Source organism: Elgaria multicarinata, chromosome 2 (genome assembly GCF_023053635.1).
Source record: "Elgaria multicarinata webbii isolate HBS135686 ecotype San Diego chromosome 2, rElgMul1.1.pri, whole genome shotgun sequence".
Taxonomy (NCBI): Eukaryota; Metazoa; Chordata; class Lepidosauria; order Squamata; family Anguidae; genus Elgaria; species Elgaria multicarinata.
This window is the reverse complement of record NC_086172.1, coordinates 14,877,905-14,902,095: the sequence shown is the minus strand read 5'-3', so window position 1 is coordinate 14,902,095 and position 24,191 is coordinate 14,877,905. Positions and strand designations below refer to the sequence as shown.

The window sequence follows — 24,191 nt, the reverse complement described above, 5'->3', positions numbered from 1 at the left end:
TGGTGTAAACATGTTTTATTATTACCAAAAGTAAGCTTCTATTACTTAGAGAGCTGATGCTTAAAAAGATTTTCAAATAAATAAATTGAGATCAATGGCTGCACTCACAAAGGGGCTCTTGAAATAACTGTGCACATATTAGGACCCTCTTGCACTCAAACACATCCAAAAAATCATAAGCACGTACAGTAGTAGTGCACTGGGAGGAAAGTGTCACTACAGAGGGCAAACACTACCCATTTTGAGAGGCAAAAGCCTTTAAACAATGGCTGTAATGGTGAGAACGGAAGGAGAAAAATAACGCGAGGAAGCTGGCCTTTTAAATGCAAGAGGCATAGAGCCAAGGGGATGGCAACTGGTTTCCTTTGTACATTGGCAACGAAGGGCAGCAACACCAGGAAGGCTGCAAGCTAAGTCCACGAAAGTTGGTATTTGCAGCATTATTTTCACTCTTTTGTAATCAATGACAAGGCTGTTTTACAGTGATGGCAAAACATCTTCTAAAATGCCAGAAGGACAGGCAATCAGAAACTGTTGACTTAAATACATATATAAATGTAGGCCTCACATTTCAGCACAGATATCCAACGCTTCTCAAAACATCACAAACCTAAACACTGATGAGACTATGATGCAGCGACTCTTAGCAATGAAGCTTCCTGAAAACCATATTCCCTTACCCACGAAATGCAAAAAGTATCTATGTCTCCCCAAAAGACGTAATGGGTGCTTAAATATAATGTTCTTTGAAATGTGACCTTGTTAGCTTGTTTTTAAAAGAGAACAAGTATTATTGCATTCAGTACTCAGAGTTTGCCTTAAAGAGCCTTCATTAGGTAATTAAAAATAGAGAAGCCAACTGTAGAACCACATTATAAATGAACAAGGCAAGAATATGTACTACACGGCAATAAGACTCTTTGTATGCAAAGACACTGCAAAGGCGGATCTTAGGAACAGACTGAATCTCATTCCCATGTCTACATATAGTCCTTTCGGTGCCTGGTTTTCCAGCCATTCGTGGCAATGTTGAACACTTCTCTGCATCCCTGCATTTAGAGCAGATGACAGCTGGAGAGGTGCTGCTTCCCTCACAAAAATGCAAAAAGAGTTGCAAATCTATTTGATAATACTGCTGTGCCAACTGGTTGATAACTATGGAGATTAAATTGAAACAAAACCCTGTTCAAACTAAACACACATAAAGATGAAAACCAAAAACTGTTTTACCAGCATATTCCATAATAGTAAATACAGCGTAACATTCAAGAAGATATCAAAGGGTCTAGAAGTACACAGGATGTCATGAATGAGTGAGTGGAGTTATCAGTTTTCAAGGAAAGCCACATAGTCAGTTAACCGGGCCAACTGCTGTTCATTAGGAATTGGTGGGACTGGAGCCGGTTCTGAGAAGACAGGAAACATGGAGAGAATTAGAAGAACTCTAAATAAAACTCTAAATTAAAAATTAAACTCTAAATTTAGAGTTAGGGTCCTAACTCTAAATTCCCTGCCTCTGGAGATCAGGCAGGTGCCAACCTTATATTCCTTTCGGCGCCCCCTGAAAACATCTTTATTCCAAGAAGCCTTTCTTTAACATGCAGCCTTGGATTATTGTTATTGCTTCTTTTAAATTTTGTTTTAACTGTTTTTATTTTCATTTTACCTTGTACACCGCTCCGAAATTTTTCAATGGGGAGCGGTATATAAATATTCTAAATAAATAAATAAATAAAAAACCCAAACCCTTGGAAACAATGCATTGATTCACCTGCTACATTTTTGGCATCTCAGCCATCTTCAATTAGGTGGCACTACTGTATCTACTGAATCCACGGTCAGGGCATCATAAACCGTTTATGGCGTTCATAGCCATATGGAGTGAAGCTTCACAAAACCAGGGGAGGGTGTGAGTGGGAAACCTGCATTTTGTGTCATTACCATGGCCTTTGTAAACTTGCACGAGTTCATGCATGCTTGTTACCTAAAACACACAGTGCTAGTTGCTTTATATGGAATGAAACTTCCACCTTACAATTTTCATTGTTACTTTTTGGTCAAGGACCCACCGCTTGCCCTGAACTACGATCCCATGCATGCGTATTTCGTACGGGTACACCATGGATAGTCCTGAGAAGATTTGTGTATTTTTTTTTAACTAATATCTGTATTTCTAGAAGAACTATATGTAGAAAATACTTTCATTACTGATGGCAATATTTTGAACAGGCTAGATCCGCATAAAGAATATGGGATAGTTTTCAATTAAAGGCAACGGCAGAGGTCCAGCTAAGGGGGGGGGGGGGGAGAGAGGAGGAAAAGAGTTCTGTGAGTCCTAGGGGGATCCACTCCCCTGTGGACGAATGCTCCAACGTACCTGATAATGGATGGAATCTGTTAAATGAAGGCTCCTGGGGACCTGAAACACATACAAAAGAAGATTATTCTACTGTTACTTTCTACTGTTAGTTTTTCCCTACCCTGTGCCTGCTTACCCTACCCTGTACCTGTTGGCATTCTCTTCCCCTCCTTATTGTTTTACTATGATTTTATTAGATTGTAAGCCTATGCGGCAGGGTCTTGCTATTTACTGTTTTACTCTGTACAGCACCATGTACATTGATGGTGCTATATAAATAAATAAATAAATAATAATAATAATAATAATAATAATAATAATATACACAGCACGAGCAATGAACGCCTAGGTGTCAGTACCTAGTTTTACTATGAAATCTTTAGCGCTCTCCATACCCAAGTTGTTTACACCCACACAGCCTGCTGTGCATTGCGAGTTCAGTGACCTGGCACACACGTCACGGCAGCAAATTGTACGTTAATCAACTCACAATTTGTGGGAATGCACACTGTGCACGAGCCACTTCAAATTTGCATAAACAACCCTGTTCATAGATTGTTAGCATGACATTTGAATAGACACTGGTTTATGGGTTAAACAATCCAGTTGTCACTTACACTTTGTTGTTAGATTAACTCTGGATGGCTTAACTCATAAACTATCTATAACCAGGGCATTCGGAGGAATGGCTCAAGGCCCCGCAAACCATGGATTAAGTCATATCAAATTTGGGCTGAAAAAGAATGGTTGGGCAAACTTTGCCTATATTGCTAAAACACTAGCATGCATCACGCCTTCTTTGGATAGAAAAATTAAAGGATAGAAAAATTAAATGGAGGCACTCTGAAAACTTGGAAAAATCCCAGGCTCCAGATCAACCAGGCATTTGTAAAATTAATTAATATTGTTCAGAGGTGGTGCCTAAATGGTGCAGATACTAATATATGGCTACATCTGCTGCATCCTCAGTTGTTAGTAGCTTGTTCATTCCACGTCTCTTGACATTTAGGCTACAGATCCTAAAAAATCAGAGATTCATTAACCCTTCTCCCTTTTATAATTTGACAATATTTTAACGAGAGCGCACCAAATTAGCATTGCTTTGAACCCAAGAACAAGAAAAGAATGTCTATTTGGACATTATACCCATACATGCTGATGTATGTTAAACATCAATGTCCCCAAGATGATTATGCCATAATGAAGAACAGATTTAGGAAGATTTTAGACCAGATGAGGAAAGTGTTACCCCAAGGGACTCAAAGATCCAGCATGGCTGGAGATGTAGCACTGCTTGGCAGTGCATTGCTGGTATGTGTTTGCACACACATTTCCCCAATGTCTGCTGTGGCCCTGGAGAGCAACAGAACTTGGAACACTGGGAAGACCAGGTCAGCAGTTGGAACACGAATGTCTCTCCCACCCTCTGCCAGTTCCTCCCTTTGCTGCCTTTGAGCAGAACAGAGGAGCCAATTCCATCTTGGCTTGAGCGAGCAAAGCCATTAATTATACTCTGACTACAAAACAGTTTCATTATTTGCTGCTCTCTCAATTTTCCTGTTTGGGTTGGATTCAGAGATCTCAAGGCAGGAGGTTTCCACAGATTCCCGCGTCCCCCTGCATGCCCCCAAATCTGCTAGCTGTATTGCTAGTTCTTCCACAAACAGATGGAAGAGCTGTGGCCTGGTTTGCAGGTAATGGCAACACAGGATAAGGGCTGAGTATGGGATGTCGTTGAATCATGGGTCATTCTTACATGTGAACCCTGCAGTATGGTTAACCCAACATTCACAAACCAACAAGAAACCATGAGTTCTCTACCTGGGCTGTTTGTGGTTAGCAACCCATTGTTAAACCATACTGCAGGGTTCGCATATAACGCTCAATTCAACCCATTCTCTGGGGTTGCTATTATATGCGAGTCAGGCCCTAGTCAGTGGAAGGGCTACTCTGGATTCAAGCCTATATATTTTGTGTACTGGATTATTGCTGTTTACGTTCATTTATTACTGCGGTTAGGTAAAGATTCATAAAATGTAAAAGGAGGTCTTGGATTTTGTATGACAATTTTAATACTTCTAAAACTACTATAGGAGCCAATCTTGGCGGAAAAGTGAAACGTGAATAGATGTCAGTTATAGAAGCACTGCATCTAAGTCATATAAAGCGGCTGTAGATTCCTTTGTTCTGCATGGGATAGCTGCTGCTAAAGGAGATAAAATAAAAGAGTGCAGTTCTGTAATGTCACTCCCATATACCAAAGGATAACTCACCAATTTTAAACACTTACACACTATTCTTCTGAGTAACAACTACAACAAAATATAATGACGTTAGCTAAAAAGGCACAGCAAACATAACCTAGGGGCGTTTTAGTTGGTTTGGAGTGCACACAATTTTCAGCAAGTTCTCAAACCACGTAAGAAGCCCAGTGTTCTTGTTCTTCACTCCATTAGTACAGAACACTAGTTTGAACTACCCCAAAAAAAATAATCATTCATAGAACCATTTCCAAGCTAGGTGGTATTTCAAAATGGCAACGACATTAAGACTGACTGTACTTTATTTGGTTCAGACATGTCAGCTAAGGTCACCGAAAAGCATGTTCAAGTGAGTGTCCAAGATTAGAAGAGAGGCATTAAGGCACATCCTGTTTGCTTCCACTTAAAAGCCTCACATTCTAAAATGTCCATTTAATTAAAGCTGCCTGGGCGCATAGGAGAAGAACAGCAATCCAAATTTCCGAAACTACATACTATGAGCACCCCCTGCTGTTTTAAAAGACTGAGTAAGGTCTTGGCATATAAATGTAAGTTACATTTCAAAACCATTACACTAAGGACAAGTAATGCAATGTATACCGAAGGCCCTCCCACCAAAAAAGAAAAGAAAAATCCTCATGGAACAACAGCTCCACCTACCCGGCTTTTTAGGCAGAACCATGCGAGTTGAGGAATCCGCTTGCCATCCCTGATCAAGAACTCCTGCAATATACAACGGAATACACCTCATTATAACAATCAAGGCCACAGACATCCTTACATACGGAAGGAAGGAAATCTTGCTCCCAACGCAGAGAAGCATTCTTACTTTACAATAGGGTTTCCTTTTGCTATAAAGGGAGCCACTAAGTTCCTTAATCCATTTAAGCAAAATAGGAGTAACAAATGAGAGCTCAGCAGTCCAACACCCTGAAACAGTATGTGCTTGACATTTTCATTATTACTTTAGGGTTGCATTTTAATTTTTGATGCATTAATTGAGCAAGTCCAGACTAAAAGACTTTCCATCATCTAAATAAAGGTAACTGTTGACACTCCTGTGAAATAATTCCAATAAATAAATTCTAAACTCTAAGCATCCTATGAATTGATACACACTTCCAAAGTGTAAGGTATGCAAAAAATAAAATAAAAAATAAACAGAGTAGTCACTCTGGGAGACTCCCAACTGCTGTGTAGGACTGAAACCCAAGTATGTCGTGAGGACCCATGAACTCGCCAGATATGCTGTCTACCTGAAGACGGTCCATTAGAGACGTGACTGAAGGGTTGCCAAAGCTCATAAAGCCCACTGACACATACCCTTTTCTTCTCATACATGTGGGAACAAATGCTATCACCAAGTGGAGCTATGAAGAAATCACGTCAGTCTTTGAAGCTTTGGGAGGGAAACTCAAGAACTTTGGGGGCAAGATAGTTTTCTCATCCATCCTCCCAGTTCTTGGAAGAGGATTAGAAAGGGAAGGAAATATTCTCCGGGTGAACGACTGGCTACGAAGGTGGCGCTGACGAGAGAGATTCGGGTTCTGGGACCACGGGCTACACTTCTTGGAAGATGAACTGCTGGCAAGGAACGGGTTACACCTCGCAAGGGCTGGGAAGAAGGTGTCTGACCAAAGCCTGAAGAACTCAGGAGGGCTTTAAACTGAATCCTACATGGGAGGGAGACTTAGAGGCAACAATGGATGAAGGCTTATGCACTATAACAGAGAACAGTTCTAATAGTGTCCCAAAATAGTCTTCACAATAGTATAGGAAAGAAGCCAGACTATAAAGCACACAGTCTTCAATGTCTATATACTAATGCCCAGCTTATGGGAAACAAAAAGATTGAACTTGAACTCTTAATACATGAAGGCAATTACCACTAGATTGGTATAACTGAAACTTGGTGAGATGACTTCCATGACTGTAATACAGCAATTGAAGGGTATAATTTGTTCAAAAAGAACAGAAAAATAGAAAGGGAAGTGGAGTCAAACTATACGTTAAAAATAATTATCCCTGCACAGAAATACAGGAGGATGAGCCTGGTAACCCCATTAAGAGCATCTGGATTAAAATAAATAGGTCAAGGAATAAAAGGAACATGAGTCTACTACCAACCATCCAATCCAGTATGAAACATTTGAAAAGCAAATTGCCAGTGTTTCAAGGAAGTGGGATATAGCAGTAATGGGGGACTTCAGTTACCCTGTTGGCAGGCAAATTCTGCCAAAAGTGCTTTTTATACTGTATTTTGTATTTGTGTTTTTAACCTGTTGGTTGTTTTATGATGGTTTTAATTTTTGTGAACCGCCCAGAGAGCTTCGGCTATTGGGCGGTATAAAAATGTAATAAATAAATAAAAATAAATAAATAAAAAAGTGGACCCTCCAAGAAAACCTTGACATGTTTTTCCTACAGAAAGTGGAGGAAGGAACTAGACTTGATATGGACCAACAGGGATGACTTAGTAGATAAAGTGGCAGTTATGGGAACTCTGGGGGAAAGTGACCACATCATACTTGAGTTCTTGATTTTAAAGGAAGCAAAATCTGAGTGTAGCCATACACGTACTCTGGATTTTAGGAAAGCCGATTTTAATGAAATAACAATTAAAAGTAATTTCCTATGGCAAGTAGTACTAATGAGAAAAGGAGTCCAAGATAGGTAGGCATTTTTAAAAAAGGAAATTGTAAAGGCACAATTACAAACAATTCCAACAAGGAGAAAAGATAGAAGACAACAGAGGAAACCAATGTGGCTCCACAAAAAGCTTAGATGACCTGAAAACAAAAAAGGATACATATAGGAAGTGGATGGAAGACCAGGCTACAAAAGAAGAGTACAGACCAGTAGCACAGAAGTGCCGAAATGGCGTCAGGAAGGCTAAAGCTGAGCAAAAGCTGAGGTTAGCGAGGGATGCTAAAAGCAACAAAAAAACTTTCTTCAGACACGTGAATAATAAAAGAAAGAGGAAAGAAGTGGAGGTTCAATTACTCAATGAGGATGACAAATTGAGAACAGCTGATAAAGAAAAGACCAAAGTGCTCAATTCTTACTTTGGTTCAGTCTTCTCCCAAAAGCGGGTCTATGACACACACACACACACACACACACACACACACACACACACAAACACCAGTAAAAGTGAAGGACAAGATGAAGGGAAAGGATTGAAGCTTGAGATTGACAAACAAACGGTCAAGGAACACCTACTTTCTTTGAATGAGTTCAAATCTCCAGGGCCCGATGAACTGCATCCTAGAGTAATGAAGGAGCTAGCAGAAGAACTCTCAGAACCGCTGTCTGTTATCTTTGCAAAATAATGGAAGGCAGATGAAATGCCAGATGACTGGAGGAGAGCTAATGTTGTCCCTATCTTCAAAAAGGAGGAACCTGGGAGCTATAGATCAGATAGTCTGACATCAATCCCTGGGGAAATTTTTTGGAGCAGATTATAAAGAAGTCAATCTGCAAGTACCTTGAAAGCAATGCAGTGATTATAGATGATGTAAAGATTTTAAAAGCAAAATAAAACTTTTAGTCTGGACTGTTCTTGCTCGTTTAAGACAACACAAGTTAAACATAGGTACCAAAGAAAGTGTTCATGGGCACATACATGGCTCCCTGCCCCTAATTTTTTAAAAATGAAATATATATATATATATATATATATATATATATATATGTATTGCACAGTGACATACCAGCCTCCAGCACGATCTGTTTCCAGAAATGCCTCTGGACCCTACATGAGTTCAAGGCATTCTTAAAAAACAAAAATGCTGGGTGAAGCCCAGCATGACCAGAAAAAGAAAGGTTAATCTGGGAGGGAATATCTTGGGGTTTTTTTTAGGAATTTGGGGGAGCATGGGGGCATTCCGCCTGGGTTTTTTTGGTGTGTGTGTGCATTTTGCTTTTGTGTTTCTTGGAGCAACAGTAGCTTGCCTGCTATGAAATGGGTGTTGGAGCAGAAAATTGTGGGTCCAGAAGTGTGGTTTTTGTATTTTGGCGCTCAGTCTCCATCTCTACCTTGTATTCCAATCCTTGGGCAAGTTACTTTTCTCTTAATTGCTTTTCTTAGTTACTTTTCTCTTATTTTCTCTTTTGGAAAATACGTGTTTTGTGATTGGCTACACCCACCATGTCAGCCATTTCGTGAGAGTGCACACAACACTCACAAAATGTGAAATCTGCCTGCTAGCCCCCAGGTGATTGGGAATGCCTGTATTGAATAATTCTTTTTCAAGCTAAGCTACAATCAGAGAAAGTGGTCTAAAATAGGACATTAACTAAGCCAGGAGTAGGCAACCTGGTGCCCTCCATACGTTTTGGATTACAACTCCCATAAGCCCCAGCCAGCATGGCCAAAAGCCAGGTATCAGGGGAGTTGTGGTCCAAAATATCTGGAGGGAACCAGGTTGCCTACCTCCTGCACTAGGGGGAGGACATCAGAGAGAATCATCACACAGATCAAGGGGAAGACAGGGCATTTGAGCATAACTGCATTTGGCCTAACAGGGAGGGTATCTACAATGGAGCAATGCGATATTAATCTAGTGTGTACAACACTCCTTTAATATCCAGCTCAATAAGAGGGATTTCCCCCCAGTACCTTTCACTGCTTCCTCTAGTGGAAGCCCAACAAAGGCTGCAAAGTCATCTGCACTTATTGAGGTATATGCTTGAGACACCAGTCCAAAAGCTCGCCGCCTGGTTGCATCTATTAAGAGATACATGTGGAAAATGTGGTGAATCAAGTATAAAATATAAAAGTATTTTCTATACAATGAAAAAAATGAGATTTTCTAAAGCTTTAAGTATATGGCAACAGCACTTCACTGTTTGTGTCTGAGAGAGAGAGAGAGAGAGAGAGAGAGAGAGAGAACGAGAACACACAAACTGGCATTGAAAACCAACTTTCTAAAATATGTTGGTCAGTACTCGACTTCACCAAGTCTCTTAACCAAAGTTTACATAATGACTTAATAGCCAGTCGTTGTAGCAAAAGTAGGATTTGAAGCTCAATTTTCTAGATCTAAAGTCAGTTTTTTACCCACAGGCTGTGACCCTACAGACATATATGCAAAAATGTAATTTTTATTTTAGCCCTTTTTTATATTGTAACATGGGACTGTTATCCTGAAATTAGATTCTCTCATAAATCTATCCATGTGAAGCTCACCTCAGCATAAGCAGCAAAAACTGTCAACCAGTAGCAAAAAAATAAAAAGGTATTGACTTTGAGAGCTATTGGAAGTGGGAAGGCAGGGACGTCCCAGTAGGGGTGTGCTCTGCTCCGTTACGAATCCCTGGATCCGAAGCAGAGCAGGCCGATCCGGACTTCTGAAGCCCGGGTGCAGATCGCATGAGGTCCGGATCGGCCCGAAGCTTTGGAGCCAGGTAAGTGGGGAGGGGAGCTTCATTGAATCATAGAATAGCAGAGCCGGAAGGGACCTACAAGGCCATTGAGTCCAACCCCCTGCTCAGTGCAGGAATCCACCCTAAAGCATCCCTGACAGATGCTTGTCCAGCTGCCTCTTGAAGGCCTCTAGTGTGGGAGAGCCCACAACCTCCCTAGGTAACTGGTTCCATTGTCGTACTGCTCTAACAGTCAGGAAGCTTACCTGGCTCCCCGTCCGCCGCCACCGCAGTCCGTGCGGCGACGGCGGCAGAGCCAGGTAAGTGGGGGAGGGGGGCTTACCTGGCTCCGTCATCTGTCGCGTTCTGGGCGGCAGATTCAACTGACACCCAGGCCTAAGGCCGGAAATAGGCTACGGCCTGTTTCTGGCCTTAGGCCTGGGCGTCAGTTGAAGCCGCTGCCTGGACCGCAACGGACCACAGAGCCAGGTAAGTGGGGGAGGGGGGCTTACCTGGCTCTGCTGCCGCGGTCTGTGCGGTGACAGCGGCAGAGCCAGTTATGTGGGTAAGGAGGGAGGGGGGCTTACCTAGCTCCGCCGCCACAGTCCGCGCGGCAATGGAGCCAGGTAAGTGGGGAGGGGGGCTTACCTGGCTCCGACATCCATTACAGTCCGTGCAGCGGCAAAGCCAAGTAAGTGGGGAGGGGGCTTATTCGGCCCCCATTTTGTCCCCCCTTCCCCACTTACCTGCCTCCACCGTCTGCCGCAGAGGCAAGTTAAGTGTGGGGGGGGGGGGCAAAACGACGTCCAAATATCAATCCAGAGTTCTGGGGCAGATCGGGGGAGGTCCAGACCAACCCGAGGTCCGGATCGGGATCCGAAGCGGTTCGGGGGCCCTGTGCACAGCCCTACTTCCCAGCATCAGCCAGGTCCCTTTCTCCATGCTGAGTAAGGCACAGAATTCGATGCATCTCTCAGTATGGGAAAAGGCAAAATGGATGGGGGGGATGGGGATGACACAAGTGGGCGGAAATTCAGCCACCCACCCCCAACCCACTCTGGATCTGCACCTCTGCCTTAGTTGCTCGCCCAGGTACAGGGACATGGGGCAAAAGTGTCTAGACAACTAATCTTCTCCTACTGCTAAGCTCTTCTTGCTGGTGCTTTCCAATCCTGGCCCTCCCTTCCTTATCCTGTCTAGCAACATGCTCCTCTCCTCACTCATGGCTTTCCCAGCAGACCCTCCCTCTCAAGCCTGACCTCTAGCTTTGCAGCTGCTTTGCCAGGAAAGCGTAATTTAATGGGGCAGCTGCTTATTTTATTAACATCCGTCCTGAGTACATGCTGAAACCACAACTTGGACTGTGGGTGCTAACTTCAATTGTGTCCAGCTGTGTTCCAGAGAATGGTTTTCTGCAGATCGAAATAGATGTAAACAAAGCATTTTACATAGCTTACAGGCAAGGATCTGGGTGCTAATTTGCAAAATCAGACGTTCTCTTAGTGACCTGAAATGGCACATCTGGGTTTCCTGAATGGTCTTGGGAATTCTTGTAAAAAAAAACCCCTCTAGTCTACTTGGCTGGAGACTGGGATTAGTGATTACTAGAGGCGTAAATTAAATAGGATGGGTGCAGGTCTACAGAATTATCCATAATCTTCCAATCAGTCACTTTTTCATAGAATCATATAATAGTAGAGTTGGAAAGGACCTATAAGACCATCAAGTCCAACCCCCTTCTCATTGCAGGAATCTACCTTAAAGCATACTTGACAGATGGTTGTCCAGCTTCTTGGAAGAGGATTAGAAAGGGAAAGAAAAATACTCCGGGTGAATGACTGGCTATGAAGGTGGTGCCAACGTGAGAGTTTTGGATTCTGGGACCACGGGCTTCGCCACTTGGAACATGGACTGCTGGCAAGGGATGGGTTGCACCTCACAAGGGATGGAAAGAATGTGTTCGGCCACAGCATGAAGAACTTGATCAGGAGGGCTTTAAACTGAATCCTACAGGGGTGGGACACATAAACTTCGAGGATGAAGGCCAATGCACCACAGTACAGTACAGAGAACAGCTCCAATAGTGCCCAAAAATAGTGGGCACTTCTCTCTCTTTTCTTGCTCGTGGTGGTCACCCTATGAAACCAGGCTGCTTAGTGGTTAAATAGTGTCCGCAACAAAACTTGATTTTATTCTGACTTTTATGCTGTCTGTTTGGTGCTTTCTCTTCCCTTCCTTATTGTTTGATTATGACTTTATTAGAATGTAAGCCTATGCAGCAGGGCCCTGCTATTTATTGTTTTACCCTGTGCCTGTTTGCTTTCTCTTCCCCTCCTTATTGTTTTATTATGGTTTTATTAGAATGTAAGCCTATGCGGCAGGGTCCTGCTATTTATTGTTTTACTCTGTACAGCACCATGTACATTGATGGTGCTATATAAATAAATAAATAAATAAATAAATAAATAAATAAATAATAATAATAATAATAATAATAATAGGGAAGAAGCTTGTTTGGTGTGGGGACATGCAGAGAGCAGCCAAAGACAAGATCTCCAAGGAAAGTTTCTTACCTGTTTCTACAGCTGGCTAGTAAGTAATCTAGTAAGGCATGCCAGTCTAAGAGTACTGCAAAGGCATTCAGGATATGAGGAGGGTATTGGCAGAGGAGACAGGGGAGAAAACAAACCAAGACTGGGCAAACCTAGCCACTGTTTCTTTGCTCATTTGCAGGATTGATTATGGCTTGTTCATCTAACTATGGTTAAAAGAAATCCTGGCTTCACATTACATGCAAACATGGCCACCGTCATACATATGTGACATTGGTACAGGAGAAGGCTCAATGGGCACAAAAAATATTTTGAACATACAGTCTACATGAAAAGGCAAAAAACTGATCCAAGGGTTTGCAGTCCATAGCTTTTCAGCTAAGCATAAAATGAAAGCCCACAACAGTCAGTGGGTTCAGATAACATGATAACCAATGGTAGGTTAAATAGTCAGCATTTTGTTATTGTGTCGTCTGTTGCGACTTTCACAACACGGTTGGTTATTCACCGAAATAACCAATGCAAATAACCAATGCTGAGCAGAATTGATTATTTGAACAAGCGTTGGTTATTGTGTCGTGTGTCAGGCACCACTGACAATTTCGTCGCACACAGATGGTTATTTTTGGTGAGTACAGAACAATCAAACCGGAGATTGCCACTCTAGTCCATCCAGCAGAACTCGCAAAGGCTGATGGGATACCAGCAGGACTGAGGGTGGGGAGAGAGGGTGGGGGATTTGTCAGTCAAACACACAGTTGACTAATAGTCAGCTCAACTCTAGCCTTAATCCACACCATGGTTGATTATAATCATATGTGGGGAGTACCTCCTTGATAGTCAACCTTGGGGTTGACTATTAACCCACTATTGACTACTGTGTTGCCCAAACGCAGCCTTTGACTAGGTTCAGACAATAGTGGTTTAAATAGTCGATGTCTACTTATTTAACCCACTGTGCATTATCGTGTTGTATTGCAGGAGGTTCTTAACCAATGGTTGGTTCTTCGGCCAAAATAACCAACACAGTGCAGAGTTGTGTTGGCCACAGAGTCACAAGGAAAGAGCGGTCAAAGCAGCAGCTGCTGCTCCAGTCCAGCCAGCAGGATAGACCTTCAGCAGCAATGGCTGATGGGAGGACTAAGGCGGGGAGAGAGGGTGGGCAATGAGTGGGTCAACTCAGCGCGGACTAATAGTCAACTCAACACTGATCCACATCATGGTTTATTATCATGTCATGTGGGGAGTACTCCCTAGATAAACAACCGCTGAGATTATTATTACCCTACCGTTCACTATCATGTTGTCTAAACGCGCCCTTCGATTTTGAATCCCAAAACAATGACAAGAACACCCATTCTAAACATTGTGCTTCAGTTTACAAGAGGGGTAGGCAACTTGCATGGCACCGAGGGTCACACGGGATGTGGGGTGCATGGCTGCATACGTGTGTGTGCATGTACACAAACACACGCAAGCATATACACACACAAGTACACATGTTTGTGCGCTGAATACGTGTCTACACATCCATGGGCGCCACGTGTGTGTGCCAATGCATCTAAACACAAGATCAAAGCAATATGAAGTAGTATCACTGGGATAGAGGCAATGTTAAAGCCCTGCCACCCTATGCCGCAACAATGCAGATGAAGATCACTGCTGTGGGAAGGGATTTCAGCCTCCCCCACCTCCCTGCATCAAACCTTACTGGGAAAGGCAGCGTGCAGGCATGGCTCTCCTCATACAGCACTCACAGTTCTGCAGGAAAGCAGGGTACATGAGAAGAATCATCTCTGTGTGCTTTTATCCCAGCAGAATAGGAAAACAGGATATGTTATCCTCACATGTCCTATGTGGCAGTATTTGATTATAAAATGGGGTGGGTGGGTCACATTCTGTGCAAACCTGGTATACAAGGTCCAAGATCACGTGCCAGCACACGGATCAAACTATTTTCTCACTGCAATGGCAGAGAAACTTCGCTTCAATGACACTATAATGCCCTGCTTTTCAGCAATCCCCACGAAGGACAGAGTTGTCACACCAAATAAGAATGACTAGGCTATTAGAAATATGTTTGTACCTCTAAGTGCTTCCATGATTGGCTGAATCGACTCAGACCACTGGTGTGCACCAATTGTTGTATAAATTCCAGGGAAATCTCTTTGCCAGATTCTCTGCCCTACTGACCAAATTGCACCAAGTTCAGGATTCGCCTGCAAAGAAAGAAATGCATCAAAATAAAACCATATTTTTAATGCCCCCCCCTCTCACTAAAAGGTATGTTTTAAGTCCTGTATAACACATTTTTTTTACTGTATAAATCAGCATGCCTTGCTCAGTGGTGGAGATCCTTCTTCATGTCCCTCTACTGTCACAAGTAGGAAAGGCATTTTCTGTTTTAGTACTTAGTATCTTGGACAAGACAATTCTTCTGTTTGCTTCCAATTTCTCTGTGAAGACTTTTGTTGTTGTTGACATGTCCTTCCTCTGATTTTTCTTTGCCTCTTCTAGAAATTATTTTGTAGTTTGCTATTGTTTGTTTTGTTTTTGTTATTTAATTATATAATTATTGTTAGTCACGCTGAACGCTTCAATGTGTGGTAGAAAGGTGGGACATTAAAATAAAGTAAGTGTGTGTTTAACAAGTGGGGAACCTCATAAATGAAAATAGTCTTTATATTATGAAGCAGTCATACACACTACAATATTAAATCAATGCAGGAAAGCTATTAGAAATACCTATTCTAACATATATCGCTGACTGTCATTAAAAACAACCACCCTGGATTTTAACATTTACAAACTTATTTACTATTTCTATGCTACCCAATATCCAAAGCTCTCTGGGCAGTTCACAAAAATGTTAACAAATCATAATTGATTTGCTGGTAATGATGTTTAAAGCCCTAAACCGCTTGGGACCTCAATACTTGAGAGAGCGCCTCTCCTTATATATGCCTGCCCAAGACCTTAGATCTGTTGGAGGAGCCCTTCTCCGCATCCCATCAATGGGATAAGGGAGAGGGCCTTCTCTGTGGTGGCACCCCGACTGTGGAATGCCCTCCCCTTGGAGGCCCGACTGGTGCCAACACTGATTTCATTTCGACGCCAAGTAAAAACATGGCTTTTTAACAAAGCCTTTAATGGTTAAATTCACTAAGAGGGCACATTGTTTTAACTGTTTTAACTGCATCTATTGCTTTTAAATTATGTACTGTTTTAACTTGGATCATGGTTTAATTTGTTTTTAACTGTGTATATTTATTGTTTTATACTGTATGTTTTTATCTGTATGCCGCTCTGAGATCTTAGTGATATAGGGCGGGATATAAATATTTTAAATAAATAATTCTGTGGGAGACTCTTGCAAGTATTTTATATATATATATATATATATATATATATATATATATATATGTGTGTGTGTGTATGTGTGTATATATATATATGTATATATATATATATGTTAAGATGTGTTTTAAATTACCAATTTAAAGTAGTGAGTCCCAAAATTGTGTGCCACAGGGATTGAAGTGTGCCTTGATGTTGGTTACTTCCAATACTTTATGACTGGCTTCACACATCAAGGCAGCAGTTCCTGGGTTATTTAACCCAGTAATTGCCAAGGACAAGTGATATGCCAAACTCAACTTTAATCAACAACCCAGGAATGCCCTGTTCTTGGGTTGTTAACGATGTCTGAACCCAGAAACGTTGTGTTAACCCAAAGTTAACCCCACAAACCATGGACAATTGTTGGGTAACTCTGAGCTGTTTAACCCCTAAACAACCCAGAATTTCATGAAACAACCCAGGGACACAGCACTCCCGGGTTGTTTATTGAAAGCAGAAATGGCTCAGATGTGGCACTCGTTACTAGCAATCCCTGAGCTAAATAATGCAGGAATTGCTGCTGTGACACGTGAGCTGGTCTACGTTCCTTGGTTGAGAAAGGCTATGGCAGAGCACTGACCTCTTCTCATCATCCCAGGGGATGGAATAAAGATGCAGTAGAATTCTGTCACCTGCTCAATGGCAGATTTCCTGAAGCACCACCATGATCTGGAAAGCATGGTCCCACCCTTAGTCCTTTCTGGCTGGGCAAAGGAAAGAGCAGGATGCAAGGAAATTTGGGAAACAGAGGCTTGAGCTATCCTGCAGTTGCAGAAAGTTCATCTGCCCATTGTTATGGAAGCTGATCAAGATTTTGTGCATATGTCAGATATTGTGCGCACGTGTGTGTAGAATGAAGTATGCGTCTAAGTATAAAACTTATGAAAAATATCCATATCCCAAATATAAGAAGCTTGAGAAACACTGATTTAGATAGATGACGGTGTTACTTTAGTGAAAAGGACAGAATATTGACCACTGGATGGGATCTAAGTGCAAGAGTCCACAACTATGGCAATTATGGTAAGCAATAATTTAATTCTGTGACCATGATTGGGGTATAGTCTGCGACCAGAAAATATCAGGGTATTTTCTCTTTTGTCTTTTGTGCTTAAGACTGCTGGAAACTAAATCAGTTTTCCTCTCCAGGGATGTGTCATCCTGCAGTATCCCAACTGACTGAGCAAGGAGCAGGCAGTAGCATCTTTTAACCTTTTTTAAAAACAACAACAACAACAACAACAACCTTCCGTCATCCTGCTTTAGTTCTCCCTTCTGTGCTTTCTTTTGTCTGCTGCTGCCCGCTGCATATCCTTAGCAGAGTCCTCCTCCAGTCTCTTCCCCAGACCCTACTCTTGTTCCATCAAGTGCTGTCTGCAGCAGAATGCCTCCTAGCTGGCCTCTCTCATCCACACTTCCCACTCCAAAAAGTATGGGGTGGGGTGGGGAGAGAAGAGACCAGTTCCACCAATTTTTTTAATAGTCAGTAGATCAAAAAGATATTTCCCACCTCATTTACAATGAGCCTAGAACTGTAGCTGAATTCAAAACAGACACAAAATAGCTTCCTATTCAATTATTTTTTATAAACCGCACACTCTGCCTAGAGAACCTGAGCTGATAAACTATTTCTAAAAACAGATCAAAATGTTATGAAATGCAAAATCATAAAATACAATAACAACTTATTAAACACAAAGGCAACCGCAGATAGTAAACCTATTAGTAACAGAATCTCTGAGGAGCACCAGCAAAAGTTTTTAAATAAGGAAGTTCTAAGCTACTGCTTTTGGAAAACACAAATTTCAATTATGACATCACCCCTTTTTACAGCACTGAAAAGTACTTACAGACTTGAGAGCAGGAGGGATTCTTTTCCATAGGTACCGTGCATTATTCCTAATAAGAATAGTGAAATAATTTAGAATATTTTCAAAGAGAACATCAACTACACCTTATCACTAGAAGCCCATCAAAAGAGAGAATGACAGGCTAAAACAAGCAAAATCCACCCTCCTTAGAACATAACACTTTTATATGAGGTGCAAGTAATTTTTCAAAGAATAGAAACATACAAGTTTTATACCACAATGTTTTTTAATCTATTGGTTTTTTTATAATCAATTAACTTTCTGTAAGTATTCACATATTTGTACTACATTCTAGAAAAGGTTCTAGCATGTAAAATTAGTTTCTATAACCTAGTACAAGGTCTGGAATATTTATTTTGTGCACTTCATTCTTGCTATGCACAACAACACACATATAATCTATATTGTCTCATACTTGGCAGTAAAACCTTCAATACCAATTGGCTGAGCTGATGTGGTAGCACAGGATGTTCCATTGCTCAGGGATTTAAATGACATGCAATCCAATTTCTCTGATGGGAAAATTGTCAGTTTAACTGGGATTAAAACCTCACACAGGAAACAGCTGAGAACTGGAGAAATGAAGAGGAGTGCCCAGTGGCAAGGAGGGTGCAGGTAGATTGCAATGTAAAGAATGAACTGTATAGGGCAAACTGAAGGAAGGGCAAGTAGAGAATGAGGGCTGAAGAAAAGGGCACAGGGAACACAAAGCTGAAGAAAGAGGAATCAAAGACGGACAAAATTACATGCAGGATCTAGATACAAACAGAGCTGTGTGAAATCAGCAAGAGAGGTTTAGTGCCTGGGGAATGTGCTGGTACAGGATTGCTAGGTCTTTTGCCAGTTGTGGCTTCTACTATCCCTCTAATACTGCAATGAGAGTAAAAAAGCAGACTGGGTTCACAGAAAGCAACAACCAACATCCAAAGTTGAGTATGGGTTGAGTGTGAGTTGTTGTGTTTTGTGAACAGAACCTCAATGAAGAGAAACCACGGTTTGTTATTGTGTTGTGAACTGTGGTTTTTTGCAATTAACATACTGTGGTTGGCTAGCACACCTGCGTTCACAAACACAACAACCCATGATATAATGTTCCACCTATATTCAAACTTGAGTGTGGGTTGTCACGTTCTATGAACCCAGTCATTGATTTGAGCTGACCAGGTAATTCTTTACCTGCAAACTTCTAATTAATTTTTGTGAACTGCCCAGAGAGCTCCGGCTATTGGGCGGTATAGAAATGTAATAAATAAATAAAGAATGTTGCATCAGAAAAGAGAATATACTTGATTTATAGAATCATACCCTACTCCCTCAAATAATTTTACCAATTAATAAGCATGTGCAATATCCAATGAATATGAAATACTTCAAAATCCCACTGATTTCAATGGTGAAGAATTAAAATGTGTAACTTGCCCACTGAAAATTATTGGAACTATGAAGTGCATTGCAGCCTGTATCATAGCCTCTTTTTAAAAAAGTATATTGATAAGGAACGTCTTTTATATGGCTAGACTCTTCCAACTTCAAAACATTACCATGTGCTTATATGACAGTGCTGCAGTTCTTTACTTCAGAGGTGGATCTGCAGTATACTATTCCTTATTTTCATATATTAGGGTGACACTTGAGTTACTGCTTTCCTAAATAGCTTTGTAGAAGACATGTCTTCTTAAATCCAAGTATAAGACTATATAGTAAAAAGAACCCTTACTTACATGTCATTATGCAAAAGATATAAAGCTAGGAGTTGGGCATAAACAGGTGGTGTTGCTATTCCTCCAGGAGCCTTAAAAAAATCAAAGTGATTTACTCAAGATTATATCCCATACACAGTAAACACAAAAAGCTTTTTCTAGCTCCCCCACCCTCAGTTCAAAGAGTGACAGAGTAATCAAAACCCACAAGTAAGTTTTGAGTGACACGCTGATATGTTTCAAGGCAGCCATCAGTCAACCAGGAGATGTATTCAGCAAAGGGACACTGAAAGTTTAGGGGTGAAGAACAGACCCAAAGGTAGCTACAATTCTGAAAAGCGAGCAATTCTGAAAACCATTTCGACAGTCTCCTCTGAACATCCTTTCAAAACCAATTAAGATGACCTCTCAACTTTAAACTGCTGAAGACTTCAAGAAGAAAATATTGGAACAGCGCAACCAGTTATTTGTGACGTTATAAACGGCATAACTTTAAACAGATTAAACCCTATACAAGAGATAACAGAGTAATAATTCCACAGGCAGAATGGCATGGTGCATGGAAACAACGCCCAGAAACTTTTCCTAGTACTGCACCATTTTGTTTTGATGGGTTAATCCAGATCAGCCGTCCATAACCTGGGTACCTCCAAACGTTTTAAACTGGCACCAGCATGGATAGTGGTCAGGCATTATGGGAGCTGTAGTCCAAGAACGTCTAGGTTTGGGGAAGGCTGATTTAGAACTGAAGGCTATGGGAGGCTTTCGAAGATACATATGATTGTTGTTTATTCATGTCTACGCTACCCAATAGTTAAAACTCTCTATCTTCCTTTTAACCATTCATTCCACTCATTTAATGTACAAAGCACTTTATCATCTTTGTTCTCTACTCACAAAGAGCTCACGTTGCTTAGGCTGAAGGAGAATGAGCTGCCCACAGCCGCCCCTTGGCCTCCGTGGCCTGGATCCAGCGGTCTCACCCAGGTCCCTTGGCGTCAGGCCAGAGACGTCAGGGAGGAAGCTGGGCCAGGGCCCCGCTCTCCCAGGCGCACTAGTATCGTAGAAGCAGAGCAGAGCAGAGCTGGAAGGGGCCTAAGAGGCCATCGAGTCCAACCCCCTGCTCAATGCAGGAATCCACCCTGAAGCATCGCTGTAGTTCCACAAGGGAAGCGTTTCCTGCGTGGAGAAGGAGTCCTCCTCCGGGCTAGCTCCTACCCGCATTCTGACGTGCTGTGCAGCCCAGGCGCCTCGGAATTAGCAGCCCAAGCAGGCTGGACTCTCAACCAGGCGCCCTGGCGGATTACGAGGCCCCCCACCTACCCCCACCCCCGTCTCCTAGATGGGAGGCAGGCAGCGCGCCCAGAGAGCCGCGATCCTCTCGGGTCTTGGTTCTTCACACCACGGGCTGGCAAGGCGGGGACGGAAGGCAGGCCCCGGAGGGGGGGGGAGGAGGAGGAGGAAGAGCGGCGTGGGAGCGCGCCTGTGCGCGTGCAGGAGGAAGGCCGGCGGGGGGGGGGGGTGTCTCTCGGGGGCTCCTCTCTCTCCGCCCCCCTCCTACCTCCAGCTCCTGGGTCTCGCACTGCTCCAGCAGCTTCCGGTAGCTGAAGGCGCCGCTCGCCGCCGCCATCACCGCCACTGGCATCTTCGCGCCCCGCGGCCGCTTCAGCGCACCTCCGGGCGGGCGGGCGGGCAGGCGCTGCCGGGGCGAGGGGGCGGCCGGGCGCTTCCTGGAGGAGGGCGGAGGCGCTCTTCCCCCTTCCGGCGCAGGGGGCTGACGTCACCCCAGCGCCTCGGCCAGGCTGCGGGGGGGGGGGGCAAAGAGCTCGTCCGCCCCGGGAGGCGCTCAGAGAGAGCTCTGGTGGGGCCCGGAGCGGCCCCCGCCGCCTGCAGCTCCGCTAGCAGCAGCTCCCCTTCCCCCTCGTCCCCGATCCGCCACCCTGCGACGGAAGATCTAGCCTGGGCTTAGAGATCCCTGGAGAACAATACCGGGATTTTGCAATGCCTGCGATCTGGAGAGAAAAGGAGAGGGCGGAGGGGGCAGCTCCTGTACCTTGAACAGTTGCATTGGTGTGCAGGCAGCACCTGGCGGAATTCCGTCTTCATCACAACCGTGAAAGCTGCAGGGGCCCTGCCCTCCTGACCAGATACAAAAAGGGCAGGACTCCTGCAGGTTTCACGGTTGTGATGAAGACGGAATTCCGCCAGGTGCTGCCTGCACACCAAGGACGCCTGCTGAAATTCCCTCCTCAATGCAACTGTTAAAGACTCAGGAGCCTGTTGGAAAATCACACTCTGAACCAGAGTTGAGCAGAAGTAGCAGCAGCTCTCAGTTTAGGACGCAGCAAAGACTCAATGAGGCAAAGGATTCTTTGTAAGTTAAAAGCAAATCCTTTACTGACAGTTGAAATGATTTAATTATGGCAGCACATATACAAATACAGATGATCAATAACCAGCTGCATACATCAAGATGGGGTAAGATGAAGAATAGAAAGCATGAAAAACACAGCTACTTATATAGGCAGTCCTGTACAATGATGCAATCACTAATTGATTAATTGCAGAAAATGCTTCCATACAATAATTCAATAACTGTCCAGCTGAGACCTTGCACATTCTACTGACTCCTCATTTTCTTCAGGTCTGCAGGTAATTGTAAAAATAGTGGAAAAAGAAAAACCAGATCCAATCCAGGATCCAACAGAGCCCTCCTGTCCTCCTTTTCATATCATCACCCTAGCCATGCAGTTGCTTGTTAGGTTAGTTGAGGGTCACAACCAACCTGTATCATGAACTCAATATTATCAAACCAATAAATAATTAGAGTTCTCTAATAAAGAGAATCCACTCTATCTTTATTGGCAAAATGTAACAATATTGCTCAATGTTACAATATATAGTGTTTCCTTAAACCAGTATGGCTTAATGTAAACTAATGTTAGTAATGCAAGTCAGCAGTGGGATTAAGGCTTAATTGGATTTCTAGCCAAACATTCCCCATACAGAACAACTTCCACTTCTCACTAAAGGGCAATTTATTTAAATTGCTCACAGAGGCAGCTGGTGTCCACGGTACTGATGGGGCAGAGGGCACATGATCACCAGAGATGGAGCCAAGGAGGTCACTAAACATGGAGCTGTCTTTTGAATTTCCAGCAGTCAATATCACAAAAGGGAGAAACTGAAGCACATTAGTTTTAAGATAACGAGTACTAGGGTGACCATATGAAAAGGAGGAGGGCTCCTGAGTCTTTAAAAGTTGTATATAAAAAAAGAATTTTAGTAGGTGTCCTTTGTATGCATGCAGCACCTGATGAGAGTCCCTCTTCATCACAGCAGTTAAACCTGCAGGAGTCCTGCCATTTTTGTATCTGGTCAAGAGGGCAGGGCTCCTGCAGCTTTAACTGTTAAAGACAGCAGGTGCTGCATGCATACAAATGACACCTGCTGGAATTCCCTTTTCAGTCCAACTGTTAAAGATACAGGAGCCCCGTCCTTCTTTCCAAAGGGTCTCTCTAACAAGTACAAAATGTGTGCGGAGTAAATCACACAGGCATACAAAAGCACTCTTTTGTACCCACATTCTACTGCTTCAGGAAGAATTCCTTTGTACAGACCAGGTGACTTTAAGATCATGAGAGTAAAACAGTGGGGAGGAATCCACACAGCTACACAAAATCACCACCACCGCCATCATCATGATCCATTGAAAAAGGGGAAATAGAGAATGTGCCCACAAAACTATGTGTGCAGGGGATAGGAGGAAGAGGAGGATATCTTCAGAGCCACACAAAAAAGCAATTTCTGGAATCCAGCAGCAAATTCTGAGGACTACTCTACACAAGGCTTTTATTCCGCGATTGAGATAGGTTGCTAACAAAAGTTTGCAAGTCATTTACCTGATGTTGTCACCCTCCAGAGCTTCCCCGTGCTTTGTGACCATTTTTGCAGCTTTATTTGTAACGGGTAATGAACTATTTAAAAATGGTGATTTGAATGGGGGATTCAAATCACCAAGATGGGGGATACTTGGCTAAGCAATACTACAAACGAGAACGATCTTGGAATTGTTGTAGATCACAAGCTGAATGTGAGCCAACAGTGCAATATGGCTGCAAGAAAGGCAAATGCTGTTTTGGGCTGCATTAATAGAAGTATAGCTTCCAAATCATGTGAGGTACTAGTTCCTCTCTATTCAGCCCTAGTCAGGCCTCATCTAGAGTATTGTGTCCAGTTCTGGACTCCACAATTCAAGAAGGACGCAGACAAGCTGCAGCGTGTTCAGAGCAGGGCAACCAGGATGATCAGGGGTTTGGAAACAAAGCCCTATGAAGAGAGACTGAAAGAACTTGGCATGTTTAGCCTGGAGAAGAGAAGATTGAGGGGAGACATGATAGCACTCTTCAAATACTTAAAAGGTTGTCACACAGAGGAGGGCCAGGATCTCTTCTTGATCTTCCCAGAGTGCAGGACACAGAATAATGGGCTCAAGTTAAAGGAAGCCAGATTCCAGCTGGACATCAGGAAAAACTTCCTGACTGTTAGAGCAGTACGACAATGGAATCAGTTACTTAGGGAGGTTGTGGGCTCTCCCACACTAGAGGCCTTCAAGAGGCAGCTGGACAGCCACCTGTCAGGGATGCTTTAGGGTGGATTCCTGCATTGAGCAGGGGGTTGGA

At 43.0% G+C, this 24,191-nt stretch overlaps 1 protein-coding gene across 1 annotated transcript; it reads right to left on the bottom strand.

Annotated features, from left to right (window-relative positions):
• Positions 1–21,212, bottom strand: COPS8 (COP9 signalosome subunit 8). Its single transcript, XM_063116062.1, has 8 exons — positions 21,071–21,212; positions 19,531–19,601; positions 17,789–17,837; positions 14,626–14,758; positions 9,242–9,349; positions 5,281–5,343; positions 2,378–2,419; positions 1–1,406 (listed from the first exon to the last, which is right to left on the bottom strand). The coding sequence occupies exons 1-8, from the start codon at positions 21,152–21,154 to the stop codon at positions 1,327–1,329; spliced, it is 630 nt and encodes a 209-aa protein (XP_062972132.1). The 5' UTR covers positions 21,155–21,212; the 3' UTR covers positions 1–1,326.
• Positions 21,213–24,191: the final 2,979 nt, after the last annotated feature.

Bases quoted from the DNA above. Each gene is read 5' to 3' on its own strand.
- COPS8 (XM_063116062.1), bottom strand. From the start codon at position 21,154: ATGCCAGTGGCGGTGATGGCGGCGGCGAGCGGCGCCTTCAGCTACCGG. The intron at 2,420-5,280 runs GTAGGTGGAGCT...TATGTGTTTCAG, and splicing joins GGTTCTGCCTAAAAAGCCGG to GTCCCCAGGAGCCTTCATTT. The intron at 1,407-2,377 runs GTACGTTGGAGC...CTGTCTTCTCAG, and splicing joins CAGATTCCATCCATTATCAG to AACCGGCTCCAGTCCCACCA.